At 45.4% G+C, this 18639-nt stretch overlaps 1 protein-coding gene across 1 annotated transcript; it reads right to left on the bottom strand.

Annotated features, from left to right (window-relative positions):
• Positions 1-7480: 7480 nt before the first annotated feature.
• LOC121531278 (parathyroid hormone-related protein-like) lies at positions 7481-11763 on the bottom strand. The gene is made up of 3 exons (XM_041836518.2): positions 11323-11763; positions 10142-10257; positions 7481-8947 (listed from the first exon to the last, which is right to left on the bottom strand). The coding sequence occupies exons 1-3, from the start codon at positions 11479-11481 to the stop codon at positions 8479-8481; spliced, it is 744 nt and encodes a 247-aa protein (XP_041692452.2). The 5' UTR covers positions 11482-11763; the 3' UTR covers positions 7481-8478.
• Between the last annotated feature and the right edge of the window lie 6876 nt (positions 11764-18639).

Genomic DNA, 18639 nt, shown 5'->3' with positions numbered 1-18639 from the left:
GTGAGTGAAGAGTTAGGAGGTACAGGTACATTACAGGAGGCTGAGGATGCAACAAACTGTCCTTTATAAACAGAGCTGTACACATTTCATCAACAGTATAGTCACTACCATGTTGTGACATGCAGGGTTGGGGTCAATTCCATTTCAATTGAGGAAATAAGCTGAAAATCCGATTCCAATTCTCCCTTTGCTTTTCACTTAATTTTACTTCCTGAATATTTCCTAAATTAAAATTGAATTGACCCCAACCCTGGTGACATGCCAAACCATTGTACCTTAGGATGGATGTATTGAATCTCTGTTCATAGATTGCCGCCACTGCCTCCGGTTGCTGTAAGGGAGTTTGTCTCTGAGCCGGAGGAGCTACCCAGCATGTCAGCAGGGATAGAATGGCTGTTTCTGCGATCACCCTGCCCCATATTCACCCACCTGCGGACCGACTCACACTCAGCCGCCTGTTTCCAAAGGTGAGAGGCATTTCATTAGCCTGGTCCCAAATCCGTTTGTGTTCTAAAAGTAACTTCAGCATGCAAAACAACTGACTCAAACGAAAAGTTTAAATTGATTAATCAAATTAATATAATGAAATTTCTATTAAATTCCTGTCTGAACACAATGGAATTTTAATTCCAGTTTACAATATATAAATAGACAGGGCAGATTAGTGCCTGACAATACAACAAGTTTAACATTAAAACAATAACATTTGACCCCCTTTTTATCCTATATACAGCACATGCCATTCTGTTCCGGCAAAAATGAAACACAAAAAGAAGAAGGGGAAAGTAACTGGAGAAAGAAACAGATCGGTAAAACACCAACACAACAAGACTACATCGGGAACCTCACCGATGAATGTGAGCTGATGCACTGCACTGCAATGTAATGCTATGTACTGTATTGATGTTCATATTCAGACTGTATCAAAGTTATTTTAACATTGTTTTCTTATTGATCAATTGTTATAACTGGACTACGATATAAAGCTCATGATAGGATTCTCACATACAGGGAAGCACAAACATACTGTAGGTGCAAAAATCCTCTCACTTGTCTACAAAAAAGCACTCGATTCACAAGAGTAGAAAGAAATGATTTTAAAAAGATCTCCCCACCACTAAATAGCAACCAGGTGTTTTGCCTAGTCTCTTGTCTCTTGTGACAGATGAAACATAAATAAAATAGACATTATTTGAGTAGCTGGCCAGCACGCACACAATATTTGTTTAGAGAACATTCCACTCCTTGGTCTATCCTGGGTACGAGTCTGTTTAGAGAACATTCCACTCCTTGTACTCAGTGTCATATGCCAAAGAGTTTAGCGTGACAGGAGTGGTAAGGAGTGGAATGATAAAGCTAAAAACAGACTTGTAACCAGACTAGAGATTAGCCTTAGCCCCATGCCAAAGCAAAGCCAGCTCCCCCTGGTGGCCGGTGTGTGCGGTTCTACATGGTCTCTGTGGAGACGCAGACGACCTGCGGCTGCGCTCTGTTCCTGTTGCAGTTAAACAGCCAGGCACCGCTGCGGTGGCGGTTCCTCGTAGACAGCAGCACGTGCAGCACAGGGTTAACACAGGGGGTGGAGGGACTGAGGCACGGTGCAGATGAAGTAGAACATCTCCCAGGAGTGGCCGTGGCGGTAGAGACATACACGCACAGCTCAATAATGTACCTAGTGAAGAAGAGTCAGCAGAAGAGGTATTCACTATTTAGGGGCCTATGGACCCTGGTCAAAAGTAGTGCACTATATAGTGAATAGGGTGCCATTTAAGAAAAGGATGCTAAAACAATTTCCTAATGGAAAAATGAAGTCATCATCGTCATCATCGTCATACCCGGGCAGCCAGCAGACAGAGAAGGTCCCGGCTGCCAGGAAGAACCATGAGGGAGACTCGCCGTGTGTTGCGGGCGCTAGCTACAGACATGACAGGGCTCTTGTGGAGGAAGCAGGCCAGGCGGGTGTAGTTGAAGGTTCTCACCAGCACGGGGACAAAGTAGTTAGTTGAGCATGTACTGGCTCAGGACCTCCTGCTGGATTTTAATGTTTGTGTCTTCTCACATTAATTGGACACCATTTTGTTTTAGCAAATGAAATAACAGTACAATGCTTTTTTTTCTTTCAGATCTGGTTACTTCCAGTGACATTCTTTGAATTAAACATAAGGCCTCTTGTTACACATTGTATGCATCTGAAATGGCACTCTATTCCCTATATAGTGGAGCAGGTAAAAGGTTGGGCACTATATAGCAAATAGGGTACAGTTTCAAACCAAGCCATTGTTACCTGGTAGTGGTTCTCTTGCATGGTGGGCAAACAGATCAGCCAGGCCAGGCCCCAGGCTATCCTGAGAGGCAGACAGATAGTAAGATCAGCCAGGCCAGGCCCCAGGCTATCCTGAGAGGCAGACAGATAGTAAAATCAGCCAGGCCAGGCCCCAGGCTATCCTGAGAGGCAGACAGATAGTAAAATCAGCCAGGCCAGGCCCCAGGCTATCCTGAGAGGCAGACAGATAGTAAAATCAGCCAGGCCAGGCCCCAGGCTATCCTGAGAGGCAGACTGGTAGTAAAATCAGCCAGGCCAGGCCCCAGGCTATCCTGAGAGGCAGACTGGTAGTAAAATCAGCCAGGCCAGGCCCCAGGCTATCCTGAGAGGCAGACTGGTAGTAAAATCAGCCAGGCCAGGCCCCAGGCTATCCTGAGAGGCAGACTGGTAACACCAGGACCACCAGGGCCATGGTGGGAGGGTAGTAGGGGTTGATGATGTTCACGGCCCGAGTCATAGACACGGCACACAGGCTTCAGGTGCCCGCCGACAGGAAGAACTGGTCAACCTTGCAGGTGGTGTCCCCCAGCGGCCACGAGTATAAGAAGAAGAACTGTTCATTCATTGTCACAGGGGAATGGAAGTCCTCAGCTTTTATGTTTTTGAAATCCAGCAACCCTCCAGTATAGTAACTAGCTCACATTCCCATCTCAACCCTCCAGTATAGTAACTAGCTCACATCCCCATCTCAACCCTCCAGTATAGTAACTAGCTCACATCCCCGTCTCAACCCTCCAGTATAGTAACTAGCTCACATCCCTCCAGTATAGTAACTAGCTCACATCCCCATCTCAACCCTCCAGTATAGTAACTAGCTCACATCCCCGTCTCAACCCTCCAGTATAGTAACTAGCTCACATCCCTCCAGTATAGTAACTAGCTCACATCCCCATCTCAACCCTCCAGTATAGTAACTGGCTCACATCCCCGTCTCAACCCTCCAGTATAGTAACTAGCTCACATCCCCATCTCAACCCTCCAGTATAGTAACTGGCTCACATCCCCATCTCAACCCTCCAGTATAGTAACTGGCTCACATCCCCATCTCAACCCTCCAGTATAGTAACTGGCTCACATCCCCATCTCAACCCTCCAGTATAGTAACTGGCTCACATCCCCGTCTCAACCCTCCAGTATAGTAACTGGCTCACATCCCCATCTCAACCCTCCAGTATAGTAACTGGCTCACATCCCCATCTCAACCCTCCAGTATAGTAACTGGCTCACATCCCCATCTCAACCCTCCAGTATAGTAACTAGCTCACATCCCCATCTCAACCCTCCAGTATAGTAACTGGCTCACATCCCCGTCTCAACCCTCCAGTATAGTAACTGGCCCACATCCCCATCTCAACCCTCCAGTATAGTAACTGGCTCACATCCCCATCTCAACCCTCCAGTATAGTAACTGGCTCACATCCCCATCTCAACCCTCCAGTATAGTAACTGGCTCACATCCCCATCTCAACCCTCCAGTATAGTAACTGGCTCACATCCCCATCTCAACCCTCCAGTATAGTAACTAGCTCACATCCCCATCTCAACCCTCCAGTATAGTAACTGGCTCACATCCCCATCTCAACCCTCCAGTATAGTAACTGGCTCACATCCCCATCTCAACCCTCCAGTATAGTAACTAGCTCACATCCCCGTCTCAACCCTCCAGTATAGTAACTAGCTCACATCCCCGTCTCAACCCTCCAGTATAGTAACTAGCTCACATCCCCATCTCAACCCTCCAGTATAGTAACTAGCTCACATCCCCATCTCAACCCTCCAGTATAGTAACTGGCTCACATCCCCATCTCAACCCTCCAGTATAGTAACTAGCTCACATCCCCGTCTCAACCCTCCAGTATAGTAACTAGCTCACATCCCCATCTCAACCCTCCAGTATAGTAACTGGCTCACATCCCCATCTCAACCCTCCAGTATAGTAACTAGCTCACATCCCCATCTCAACCCTCCAGTATAGTAACTAGCTCACATCCCCATCTCAACCCTCCAGTATAGTAACTAGCTCACATCCCCATCTCAACCCTCCAGTATAGTAACTGGCTCACATCCCCATCTCAACCCTCCAGTATAGTAACTGGCTCACATCCCCATCTCAACCCTCCAGTATAGTAACTGGCTCACATCCCCGTCTCAACCCTCCAGTATAGTAACTGGCTCACATCCCCATCTCAACAGTTTTCTAAGTGTGTTTTTTTTTTCTTCCTGGATTCAACTCTCAGGTTGCTGGCCCACCAGAATTTTCCAGTCAGACCTGGGATTCGAACCGGCAACCTACCCGACTGCAGAGTGTAGGGTAAAGGGGATGAGCAGCAAGGTGAGGAAGTCTGCCAGAGCCATGCTCTCTGACCTCTAACAGCCAGAAGCATACCACCTTGCATCCCACTGCTAGCTTGCCTCTGAAGGTAAGCAGGGTTGGTCCTGGATGGGAGACCAGATGCTGCTGGAAGTGGTGATGGAGGGCCAGTAGGAGGCACTCTTTCCTCTCGTCTAAAAAAATATATATCCCAGGGCAGTGATTGGGGCATTGCCCTGTGTAGGGTGCTGTCTTTCGGATGGGAGGTTAAATGGGTATCCTGACTCTCTGTGGTCACTAAAGATCCCGTGGCACTTATCGTAAGAGTAGGGGTGTTAATCCCGGTGTCCTGACTAAATTCCCAATCTGGCCCTCGTACCATCATGGCCACCTAATCATCCACTGCTTCCAATTCGCTCATTCATCCCCTCTCCCCTTTAACTATTCCCCAGGTCGTTGCTGTAAATGAGAATGTCTTCTCAGTCAACTAACCTGGTAAAATAAGGGATAAATCAATAACCTACCTGAGTGCAGTGTGAAGGGGATGCGCAGCTGGCTGAGGAAGTCTGCCATGCTGAGCAGCAGGATATCCAGCCGGTTCTTCCTCAGGGTGTTGTACTAGAGAGAGAGAACACCAGCAGGTTGGCACAGAAACCGATGCCCAGGATCACCCCGCAGGTACAGGAGAAGATCAGGGAGAACGTGTTGGGGACAGCCTGTTGTGAGATACAGGCAAGGCTTAGTTAATGTTTGGTGTAATTCCATTTCACCCTGCAAAAGCAAGGCTTCATTTTTGGTGAAGACAAAATAGACTTTATATACTTGGAATACAATTAGCTTGATTTAGGAGTTATAACCACAAATAACTGGGGGAAAAAACAGGCTAAATCTTATCATTATTATAATAGTAAAACTACATTGACATGCTCTGTTTCTGAAATAATAGTTTGGATGAGCCTGTTCTGCTCTTGTGGTGTACTCACCATTGTCACACTCTGGCTCTGGGGACTCTATATGTTGAGCCAGGGTGTGTAGTTTCTATGTGTTTTGTTCTATGTTTTCAGTCTAGTTCTTGTATTTCTATGTTGGCCAGAGTGGTTCCCAATCAGAGGCAACAAGTGTCAGCTGTTGTCTCTGATTGGGAGCCATATTTAAACAGTCTGTTTTCCCTTAGTGTTTGTGGGATCTTGTTCCTTTCGGGTTGTACCAGTTGGTTTTGTGTTTGTACCGTGGACGTCACGTATCGTTTGTTGTTTTGTTTATTGTATGTGCACTTAATTAAATAAGATGTACAAATCTCACGCTGCGCCTTGGTCTACTCACTTCGACGAACGTGACAACCATACTCTTGGTTTATTGAGTGAAGTTCATTTGTACCAAGATAAATTGCCGTGTTCCCTCGACATGGGTGAATTCGCAGCCATCCCTTGAATTTAATTTAGAAGGTCCCCATAATGATGAAAACTGTTTAAGAAAACGGTCTTGCGTGTGAGATCCTTGACTCTCTGTATTAAAAGGTTCGAACTTTGATTGCGGACTATGGAGCAAAGAAAGGCAAACATCACTAACTCAGGTCAAATTGATTCTGATTGACTGAGTTTAAAGATACAGACTCACACAGACGCACACTCCAGTGTTTTGAATTGCACAGAGGTTTATGACTGTATGAATGTATATATTCTGAGTTGTATTGTTGCATCTTGTATTTTTTCAGAGAACATTTTTGACATTGGCAGTTTCTATGGCAATTACTGTAGGCTATTATAGTGGTTGCATGGAAGTGATAAAGTGAGAGGTCTTATTACAAGAACGAAAACACCTATCACAGGCCTTCTCTGACCTTTCATAGAACAAGGATCCTTCTTGTTCTGTTATGTGTTCTGTTGTGTGTTCTCCCCTCCCTCCCTCCCTCCCTCCTCTCCCCCTCTTTCCCTCCCTCCTCTCCTCTCCTCTCCCTCCCTCCCTCCCTCCCTCCCTCCCTCCCTCCCTCCCTCCCTCCCTCCCTCCCTCCCTCCCTCCTCTCCCCCTCTTTCCCTCCCTCCTCTCCCTCCCTCCCTCCCTCCCTCTCCCCCTCTTTCCCTCCTCTCCCTCCCTCCCACCTCTCCCTCTCCCCCTCTTTCCCTCCTCTCCCTCTCTCCCTCCTCTCCCGCTCCCCCTCTTTCCCTCCTCTCCCTCTCCCCCCTCTTTCCCTCCTCTCCCTCATCTCTCCCTCCCTCCCCCTTTGCCTCCTCCCTCCTCGCTCCCTCTCTCCCTCCTCTGTCTCTCTCAGTGAGTGAGTTATTAATGCCTCTGTCCATTGTTACATTGATTTATTCAGGGCTGTGGAGCTCCAGTCTTCTGATGGGGTCTTTATCAGGACATTCTACTATGTTTATGACTGTCTAGCTAATGGCCTCAGCCAAGGTTCTTAGGACAGGATGTAGCTAGTCTACTAACTCTGCTGCCTGGTGTATTTACTCTCTCCCCTCTCCTCCATTACCAGCAGGTCCATGATTGTGTCCCAAATGGCATCCTATTCCCTATATAGTGCACTACTTTTGACCAGGGCCCAGCACTATAAAAGAAATAGGGTGCCATCTGGGATGCAGCCCATATATACAGTCCATTCAGTTAGAGAGAGGCTGTTAAAACACACCACATGGTTCTCTAATGTGACATAAACAACCCTTGCTCTCACTGAACAGTCAACAACTACATTGATTAATTTCTCTTTGATAACTCCACCATCAATGAGAGACTTGATATCGGAAAATAGTGGGACAGAGTATTTGATTGTACTACATCACATAAAGAGAGAACACAATGTATTCACAAAGCTTTTAATCTTTGGTTTGATTATTGTTTTAAATGATTGTGCTCTCAGTGCAAATGCTAAACATGAAATGAATCTTAACAAGTCTGTAACCATACCAACAGTTTAAACTGGCTTATTTTGATAAAAAATAGACTTTAAAACTAGAGAGAATTTGATGGACGATCCAATAACTTACTGGTCAATGAGATGATTGGGTATATTATAAACCAAGAAGAAATAAAAAAGAAAGTGTTTATCAACAGAAAGGAACATTTTCTTTCTTAATCAAAATCAACCACAAAAGAGAACACTTAGAATAATGTAACTTAACAAAACATATGGATATAATCATTATATCTAAAGTGCATTTTATGTTATTATAAAATATTGAAAGTCAGCAGCACGGTAATACATTCACAAAATAAATACAGTTCAAATGAAATAAATTATGGTAGAAACATTTGTTATGTATTTTATAATACTAACTACAGACAAGAAATTATATATTCACAATATCAACTATCTAAAAAGCTACCGAGCACTAAAAAAAAGAATGATCCTCCCTCATTTTGTGAATTTAAATATGTACAGACAATAAATATTTTATGCGTGACGTTTACCGTGTAGGCTATGTTCTACTTTACATATGGACATCTGATTGGACTTGATTTGAAGGGAATTAGGGAGATACAGTAAATTGCCCCTGAAGGGCACCTGTCTTACATTGTTATCTGACTAGGGATGAGTTAAGATTCATTTAACACTGCTGATGATCCGCATATTATTTACCTAATAAATATGGATACAGAAGTAATTTGTGTTATTATAAAAGTAGCAACATATTACTGTATATCAAGGCACAAGGAAAAAGCAGCAGATTAAAACAACAAAAGCAAAGATCTATGGCCAAGGTATGGAGAGACCAGTTGTTTCAACCGTTTGTGAGTCTTTGAGACATTAGTCTGAGTCTCAGTCAGTGATGCTGGAATCTTTGTCAGTCAGAGTCCTTAGTGCAGCGCCACCCAAAGGCTACATCATGAAGTATGTTTGTCACCCAGTGTCTTGTGTCCTCTGTGACTCCTCTCTTTGTGTCGTAAGACTTGTGACTACAGAGCGAGCCCTCCGCCTCCTCTTCTCACTCTCCTTCCGTCTCCCTCTCTCTCCCTTCACCTTCTTTTTCCTCTTGGTGACCACCTTCAGTGGTTGGTGTTTGTAGGCCAGAGATTTGTTGGTCTCCTGGGGGAGGTTGCCCCCCTCCCCTCCCAGCCGGAAGCTCAGGGGGAGGTTCTTGGTCCCTCCAGAGGGTTTTGGGGAGGATAGAGAGCTCCCGCTGAAGGTGCTGTGGCCCCCATTGGCGTTGCCCCCATTGGTGTTGCTCCTGCTCTGGGGAGGCGGGGCTCGCTCGCTGTCGGACGTGTGGACTTGGTCTAGTAGTTGCTGGATCCACTGGCGTCTCTTGAACTCATGCAGGGAACGGCCCTTGTCGTGCATCAGCTGGGCGTGGCTCACTGACCTCCTCCTGAATGGAGAGGGGAGAAGGAGATTGTTTAAACTGGACTCACTCTCTTTGTAAGAGTAGATGGCAAAGGAAAATAATCTCAGGTTGGGGACAGCTCCATTTCAATTAAGTCAAATTAAATGGAATTGGTCTCTTTGCAACACCCCTTCAGGAGCACCATAGAGAGCTGACAAATTGAGTCTCAGTAGGAGACACTGAATCTTCGCAGAGATTGTATTTACAACCCTACCTATCAACCTATCACTTTCTCTTACAGCTGTCTTGTGTACAGTGGTACCTACCTACAGTACAGTACAGTGCCTCTGAACGACCTACTTGTGAGGCGTTGACTGTTGAATGACAGCCAAGGTCATGTTCCAGTAGACCTTTAATAGGTGGGTAGCATAAACAAGACAGTGGAAGCTGGAAGCTGTTCTATGTGAACACTATAATGTGAGAAAGGACCATAACATGCTATGACGCATATATTTAACACCAAAAACATGTCACCCGCACCACCAAAGTCAATCCAAACTTTAACGCAGGGAGTTAGGATTCATGTAGGCGTGAATTCATGATAACTTTTGTTTTCACGTGAGACAACTCAAATACTGTACATGCAGGTCTAAAATATAGACGATTGACCAATTATTTAATAAATTCCATAAACATATTATATTCCATCAAATATATTCCATAAACATATTATATTCCATCAAATATATTCCATAAAGTATATAATATAATGTATTGAATAAAAATACAAATTTAAGTGGTACAACTTTTCAAGTTGTACCACTTAAATCTAGTATGTCGGCCAGTATGAAAATGTATGCACTCACTAACTGTAAGTTGCTCTGGATAAGAGCGTCTGCTAAATGACTAAAATGTCAAATGTAAATGTATGTCATTTGATGTTCTTCTGTCATCTTTTTCTACACTCAGACCACTGAACATACAGTAGATCTATTCTTGTCCGCATATCTACACCTCTTTTCTCAAATCAACAAACAACGGATGGAATAAAGCAGTCATGTGATACATCAAACTTAAAAGTGATTCCAGTGATTGGTTTAAAAGTTGTCATTGATTAATTTACTGCCATTACCTTTTCTTGTACCATTTAATATTCAAAAAGGAGGTAATATGATAATGAGTAGACAGTGAAATGGAAAGAATCTACAGTTTGTAAACTATTGAAAAACAGAGACTTACATTCTGTTAGTGAGAGCATGGATGGGTCTCCCATAGAGAGGGACAGGGGAGCACAGCAGGAACACCGCTAGACTCCACTGCTGGAACATGCCCCTGGAACACAGCATTCTGGAACTCTGGAACACGCAACAGACAACACGTTCCATCCTTCATTGTATCGCTATTCACCAGGAACTAAAGTATGTACAGTATCAACTGTGTACATAGCATGGTTTATTAAGGTGTTGTAAAATACGTAATACCAATGATTTATTTGAAATGGCCCCATGCAAACATAAATAGAAAACAACAATAACACCATTGAAATGGAAGACTTAATGCCCATTTCATTTGTTGAGTATGATATGTGTTGAGGGACGTACTGTAGGTGGTACAGAAAACCCCACTTACCTTACTGCTACTTATCTGGTGGTTTTTACTTGGCAGCATAGATACAGTTGCTGAACAACTCAACAACTTTCTGAGCCACCTTTGATTCCTGCGCCCGACATCAATTCTGTCTACTAAACAAGACCACCTGGTAATACTGAAAAACCTAAACTAATACTGAAATACCGAGACTAATACTGAAATACCTAGACTAATACTGAAATACCGAGACTAATACTGAAATACCTAGACTAATACTGAAATACCTAAACTAATACTGAAATACCTAGACTAATACTAAAATACCTAGACTAATACTGAAATACCTAGACTAATACTGAAATACCTAGACTAATACTAAAATACCTAGACTAATACTGAAATACCTAGACTAATACTGAATTACCTAGACTAATACTGAAATACCTAGACTAATACTGAAATACCTAGACTAATACTGAAATACCTAGACTAATACTAAAATACCTAGACTAATACTGAAATACCTAGACTAATACTGAATTACCTAGACTAATACTGAAATACCTAGACTAATACTGAAATACCTAGACTAATACTGAAATACCTAGACTAATACTGAAAAACCTAGAATAATACTGAAATACCTAGACTAATACTGAAATACCTAGAATAATACTGAAATACCTAGACTAATACTGAAATACCTAGACTAATACTGAAATACCTAGACTAATACTGAACTATCTAGTAAATAATCTGTCTAAGCACAGAGATAGGCTTTTCTGGTACTTCCAAATACACATCAAATACACCAAATGAAAAATACTCACACGGAGTAGATTTCCAAAACAAGTTGTCCACAAAAAGGTTTTCTTCAGTCTGCAAATTCCCCTAAATAGATTTCTTTGCAAACTTTCCAAGATCCCAAAAATAGATTTCTTTGCAAACTTTCTAAGATCCAAAATAGAGATATCTTTGCAAACGTGCATTTATTCTGCCCAATTCTATATGGTTCAGGGTAAGACCTTCAGCGAGAGGGTAATGTTGGGGAAACCCCCTTGAGACAGGTCCAGCCAGCTGCCTCCAAATACCTCCTGTATATTTAGGTAATTATTGATCTCAAATTCCAATGAAAAAAGGAGAAAGAAAATGAGGTAAAAGTGAGGCACATCAGACTGCAGCACATCAGCTTCTGTTATGCAGATAGCTCGTGTAACAGTCTGGTGTAGTGCTCTCCTGTAGCATCATGTCTGTATGGCTGGAGCAGGAGCAGGGGAGGTGAGAGAGTGGGAAGCATGCTGCTGCCTTGCCTGACCACTCCAAGCGAGGCTATGTGTGTGTGTGTGTGTGTGTGTGTGTGTGTGTGTGTGTGTGTGTGTGTGTGTGTAAGGAAGTGAGAGTACAGCTCCTCAGTTAGTGGGTGAAGCTGCAAACGCTGCCCCTCCCCCTGCCCCTCCCCCTGCCCATGTCAGTCCAGTCCTGATGACACACACATTGCTTGGGCGCCACCTTCTTGTAAGTGCTGGTCTGTGTGTGTGTCTGTGTGTGTCTGTGTGACACACACACAGCCCAGCACTTACAAGAAGGTGGCGCCCAAGCAACACTGTAACAAAGAATAGGAGATAGTACATGAGAAGAGAATGTTGTAATTGTGTTGTATGACAGCCTTATGACATTTTAAAAAGGAGGACTTCAAAGCCCTGTCATCTCTGTCCCTTAACATCTAAACAGGTACAGTATGTAAACAGTGTGAAATATTATGGATTCTGATGACACCTTTGCATTAGTTTATAGTGACATATCATCTCGAGGACAAGTGTCCGGCCCACCAACAGAAGTCCCCATGCAGGAGCCCACCTTGGCCTCCAAGGTAAACAGGTCTCAGGGCCTCACCACCGTCCCCTGGGAACGTGACCGAAACCTCAGGGAAGCCCAACCACACACAACCCACACTACAGGCCTTACAGTAACCTTGACCACCTCAGTCAACCAGGCTGCCACGTAATGGTCACAGTGGCCAGAGAAGTATCTAGAATTTATTCAATAGAGTAAAGTTAGACCACAGGGTTGGAGTCAATTCCATTTCAATTCACTGAATTTCAGTTTGCTTTCTGAAATGACTGAATTGAAATGGAAGTGACCCCAACCCTGGTCAGTCATACACCCAGTAGATGGCCATGAGAGATTCTCAGAGAGATTGAAGATTTGGGTACATGTAAAAATGCAGGACGGTATGCAATGTTCTCTGTCAGAAATGTTGTGAACTCCAATTTGAATATGTTTTTATGGAGCCTTTAGGGGATAACATTTCAAGTCTCCTACAAAAACAGCATTAATCAGAAGCTTTATAAGGCTCAGTGACCGCTGCATCGAAATATTGCAACAGTGTAATAATCAATCAGTTGTATTACTGCATGAACATGAGTATAGGATTATATTATCTAAATGTATAGATCTAAATACACAGACCTTAGTTAAAAATACAGTACCAGTCAAAGGTTTGGACACACCTACTCATTCCAGGGTGTTTCTTTATTTGTACTATTTTCTACATTGTAGAATAATAGTGAAAACTTCAAGTGGAAACATGTAGTAACCAAAAAAGTGTTAACAAATCAAAATATATTTTATATTTGAGATTCTTCAAAGTAGCCACCCTTTGCCTTGATGACAGCTTTGCACACTCTTGGCATTCTCTCAACCAGCTTCATGAGGTAGTCACCTGGAATGCATTTCAATTAACAGGTGTGCCTTCTTAAAAGTTAATTTGTGGAATTTATTTTCTTCTTAATGCGTTTGAGCCAATCAGTTGTGTTGTGACAAGGTAGGGGTGGTATACAGAAGCCTATTTGGTAAAATACCAAGTCCATATTATGGCAAGAACAGCTCAAATAAGTAAAGAGAAACGACAGTCCATCATTAATTTAAGACATGAAGGTCAATCCGGAAAATTTCAAGAAATGTGAAAGTTTCTTCAAGTGCACTCGCAAAAACCATCAAGCACGATGATGAAACTGGCTCTCATGAGGACCGCCACAGGAAAGGAAGACCCAGAGTTACAGTACCAGTTAAAGTTTGGACACACCTACTCATTCAATGGTTTTTCTTTATTTGTACTATTTTCTACATTGTAGAATAATAGTGAAGACATCAAAACTATGAAGTAACACATGTAGTAACCAAAAAGTGTTAAACAAATCAAAGTATATTTTAGATTTTAGATTCTTCAAAGTAGCCACCCTGATGACATCTTTGCACACTCTTGGCATTCTCTCAACCAGCTTCATGAATGCTGGTTGAATGCTGGAATGCTTTTCCAACAGTCTTGAAGGAGTTCTCACATATGCTGAGCACTTGTTTGCTGCTTTTCCTTCACTCGCAGTCCAACTCATCCCAAACCATCTCAATTGGGTTGAGGTCGGTTGATTGTGGAGGCCAGGTCATCTGATGCATCACTCTATCACTCTCCTTGGTCAAATAGCCCTTACACAGACTGGAGGTGTGTTTTGGGTCATTGTCCTGTTGAAAAACAAATAATAGTCCCACAAAGCGCAAACCAAATGGGATGGTGTATCGCTGCAGAATGCTGTGGTAGCCATGCTGGTTGAGTGTGCCTTGAATTGTAAATAAATCACTGACAGTGTCACCAGCAAAGCACCCCCACACCATCACACCTCCTCCTCCATGCTTCACGGTGGGAACCACACATGCGGAGATCATCTGTTCATCTACTGAGCGTCTCACAAAGACACGGCAGTTGGAACCAAAAATCTCAAATTTGGACTCATCAGACCAAAGGACAGATTTCCACCGGTCTAATGTCCATTGCTTGTGTTTCTTGGCCCAAGCAAGTCTCTTCTTATTATTGGTGTCCTTTAGTAGTGGTTTCTTTGCAGCAATTCGACCATGAAGGCCTGATTCACACAGTCTCCTCTGAACAGTTGTTGTTGACATGTGTCTGTTACTTGAACTCTGTGTGTGATGAAGGTGGTGTTGAAGGAGTCAGGCGCAGGAGGGTAAATCACAGAATAACAGGCTTTAAACCGCAAAAATACAGGGTTATGCAGAAATGTGTAAAACACACTCCAGGGCACAAAACAGGTGCACTGGAAAATACAATGCACATGGGAAAATACTTCCGTCGAACGAAATACACGCGCTCCACCGAGCTTCACTAACCTTCACAAATAAACAATCACCCACAAGGACAAGGGGGCAGAGGGAATACTTATACACTGACTAATTAGGGGATTAGAACCAGGTGTGTGTGATAACGAGACAAGACGAACGCCGAAGCCTGCCCGAACAAGGAAGGGAGGCAGCCTCGGCCGAAGTCGTGACATTAACAACCCCCCCCCCGGGGCGAGAGCCAGACCCGATCCCCTGGTACAAAGACCGGGGCCTCACTGCGGTGACGGTCAGCGTTGGCCTTCTGACGACGCACAGCGCGCTGGAGGTGAACTTGAGCAGCGTCCCACGTCTCCTCCGCGCGCCGAAACCAGTCATCCACCACAGCAGCCTCAGTCTGGCTCTGGTGCCATGGTGCCAGAACCGGTTGGTAACCTAAATCACATTGGAATGGTGTTAGGTTAGTAGAGGAGTGGCGGAGAGAGTTCTGGGCATATTCTGCCCATGGCAAGAACACCGACCACTCCCCCGGCCAGTCCTGCCAGTAGGACTGCAGGAACCTACCCACATCCTAATTTACTCGTTCCACCTGCCCATTTGACTCGGGGTGGAACCCAGAGGTCAGGCTGACGAGACCCCCAGACGTTCCATGAACACCTTCCAAACCTTGGACGTGAACTGGGGACCTCGGTCGTACACAATGTCCTCTGGCACCCCGTAGTGCCGGAAGACGTGAGTAAACAGGGCCTCCGCAGTCTGCAAGGCCATGGGGAGACCGGGAAGAGGAAGGAGGCGGCAGGACTTGGAGAAGCAGTCCACAACGACCAGGATGGTGGTGTTACCTTGGGAGAGGGGAAGATCAGTCATAAAATCAATACTAAGATGAGACCATGGTCGTTGTGGAACTGGTAATGGTTGTAGCTTACCTGTTGGGAGGTGCCTAGGTGCCTTACTCTGGGCGCACACCGAGCAGGAGGAGACGTACACACTCACATCCTTAGCCAAGGTAGGCCACCAGTACTTTCCGCTCAAGCAGCTCACTGTACGGCCGATACCTGGGTGACCAGAGGAAGGTGACGTGTGTTCCCAGAAGATCAGACGATCACGGATAAGAGCAGGCACGTACCGCAGCCCAGCTGGACACTGCGGTGGAGATGGATCTGTGCGTAATGCCTGCTCTATATCCACGTCCATCGCCCATACTACCGGCGCCACAATGCAGGAGGCCGGGAGTATGGGGGTGTTGTCTCTGGGCCTCTCCTCTGTGTCATACAGCAGGGACAGTGCGTCTGCCTTCACGTTCTTCGTACCTGGAATGTATGACAGTGTAAAATCTAACCGGGTGAAGAATAGGGCCCACCTGGCCTGGCGAGGATTCAGCCTCCTCACTGCCCGGCTGTACTCCAGGTTACGGTGGTCCGTCCAGACGAGAAAAGGGTGTTTCGCCCCTTCGAGCCAATGCCTCCACACGGTCAAGGCTCGGACAACAGCCAACAGCTCCCGATCACCAACGTCGTAGTTCTGCTCCGCCGGGCTGAGCTTCTTAGAGAAGAAGGCACAGGGGCGGCGCTTGGGTGGCGTACCCGAGCGTTGAGACAGGACAGCTCCTATCCCAACCTCGGATGCATCCACCTCCACTACGAACGGTAGTGATGAATCGGGGTGGGCCAGTACTGGGGCTGAGGTGAACAGACCCTTCAGTTTGCTGAAGGTCAGGTCAGCCTCAGCAGACCAGCGGAGCCAGGACGGCCCACCCTTCAACAGGGAGGTAATGGGAGCTGCGACCTTGCCTAAGCCCCGGATAAACCTCCGATAGAAGTTGGCAAAGCCAAGGAAGCGCTGCACCTCCTTAACCGTGGTTGGAGTCGGCCAATTACGCAAGGCTGAAATGCAATCTCCCTCCGTCTCCACACCTGAGGTGGAAATGTGGTGTGCTGGAAAAACATAAACTTCTCTGCCTTAGCATAAAGGTTATTTTCCAACAGTCGGGCCTGCACCTTGCGAACCAGGGACACATGCTCGGCGCACGTAGCGGAATACACCAGGATGTCATCGATGTAGACCACTACACTGCGACCAAGGTATTCATAATGCCCCGTGGTTGTGCTGAATACTGTCTTCCACTCATCTCCCTCTCGGATACGCACCAGGTTGTATGCACTCCTGAGATCTAATTTGGTGAAGAAGTGCGCCCCATGCATTGATTCAATCACCGAAGGAATGAGGGGGAGAGGATAACTCAATCTTATCGTCTCCCTGTTCAGTGGTCGATAATCATTGCACGGGCGCAGACCTCCGTCCTTCTTCTTCACAAAGAAGAAACTCGAGGAGGCGGGTGAAGTGGAGGGACGTATATACCCCTGGCGCAGGGACTCGGTGACATAGGTTTCCATAGCCACCGTTTCAGCCTGTGACAGGGGTTATATATGACTCCTGGGAGGTACAGCGTCTTCAGATGGACCAGTCGCTCACCCGCCTCTCTACCCTCGGGAGGGTGATCGAAGACTGCCCGAAAGAGGCGAGCGAACTCCCTGTAGTCCTCCAACGCGGCTCCTCCTTTGTTCCACACCGCGTTGGCCCACTCCAGGGCTTTCCCACAGAGGCAGGAAACGAGGACGGACACCTTCTCCCGCTCTCGATGGTTCCGGCCTGATGCTGGCGAAGTAAAGCTCCAATTGGAGGAGGAATCTCTGGCACAGCGCCGTCGTCCCATCAAACGCCCGTGGTTGGGATATCTGGATCCCTCCGGGTGCTGGGGTGTAGGTGGCTGGATCCGGTTGGCCAGCTGGTCTCGACAGATCGGGTTCTCTCCTCCCCAAGCTGGCCAGCATCGTGGAATGCTCCTGGACCCGTGCCACGACTCCAGGCATGCGCTCTTCTCCTGCTGACTCCATGAAAGTAGGTGGGTGATACTGTGATGAAGGTGGTGTTGAAGGAGTCAGGCGCAGGAGGGTAAATCACAGAATAACAGGCTTTAATCCGCAAAAATAAAGGGTTACGCAGAAATGCGTCAAACACACACCAGGGCACAAAACAGGTGCACTAGAAAATACAAAATGCACACGGGAAAATACTCCCGTCGAACTAAATACACGAGCTCCACCGAGCTTCACTAACCTTCACAAATAAACAATCACCCACAAGGACAAGGGGGCAGAGGGAATACTTATACACTGACTAATTAGGGGATTAGAACCAGGTGTGTGTGATAACGAGACAAGACAATTGTGATGATGATTGGGGCAGCAGTGGTTAGTACTCCGGTGATGACGAACGCCGAAGCCTGCCCGAACAAGGATGGGAGGCAGCCTCGGCCCGAAGTTGTGACACTGTGAGGCATTTATTTGGGCTGCAATCTGAGGTGCAGTTAACTCTAATGAACTCATCCTCTGCAGCAGAGGTAACTCTGGTTCTTCCTTTCCTGTGACGGTCCTCATGAGAGCCAGTTTCATCCTAGCGCTTGATGGTTTTTGCGACTGCACTTGAAGAAACATTAAAAGTTCTTGAAATGTTCCGTATTGACTGACCTTCATGTCTTAAAGTAATGATGGACTGTCGTTTCTCTTTGCTTATTTGAGCTGTTCTTGCCATAATATGGACTTGGTCTTTTACCAAATAGGCTTCTGTATACCACCCCTACCTTGTCACAACACAACTGATTGGCTCAAACGCATTAAGAAAGAAAGAAATTCCACAAATCAACTTTTAAGAAGGCACACGTGTTAATTGAAATGCATTCCATGTGACTACCTCATGAAGCTAGTTGAGAGAATGCCAAGAGTGTGCAAAGCTGTCATCAAGGCAAAGGGTGCCTACTTTGAAGAATCTCAAATATACCATATCATTGATTTGTATGACACTTGTTTGGTTACTACATGAAAAAAAAAAAGATTTATGCACGCATGACTGTAAGTCGCTTTGGATAAAAGCGTCTGCTAAATGGCATATTATTATTATTATTATTATTATTATTATTTCATCGTTTTGATGTCTTCACTATTATTTTACAATGTAGAAAA

Source organism: Coregonus clupeaformis, chromosome 19 (genome assembly GCF_020615455.1).
Source record: "Coregonus clupeaformis isolate EN_2021a chromosome 19, ASM2061545v1, whole genome shotgun sequence".
Classification (NCBI taxonomy): Eukaryota; Metazoa; Chordata; class Actinopteri; order Salmoniformes; family Salmonidae; genus Coregonus; species Coregonus clupeaformis.
This window is presented reverse-complemented; position numbering and strand designations above follow the sequence as displayed.

Coding starts and splice junctions, on each gene's coding strand:
- LOC121531278 (XM_041836518.2), bottom strand. CDS start 11,481: ATGCACGTTTGCAAAGATATCTCTATTTTGGATCTTAGAAAGTTTGCA. Junction 10,258..11,322: donor GTTTTGGAAATCTACTCCGT/GTGAGTATTTTT, acceptor TGCGTGTTCCAG/AGTTCCAGAATGCTGTGTTC. Junction 8,948..10,141: donor CATGCTCTCACTAACAGAAT/GTAAGTCTCTGT, acceptor CTCTCCATTCAG/GAGGAGGTCAGTGAGCCACG.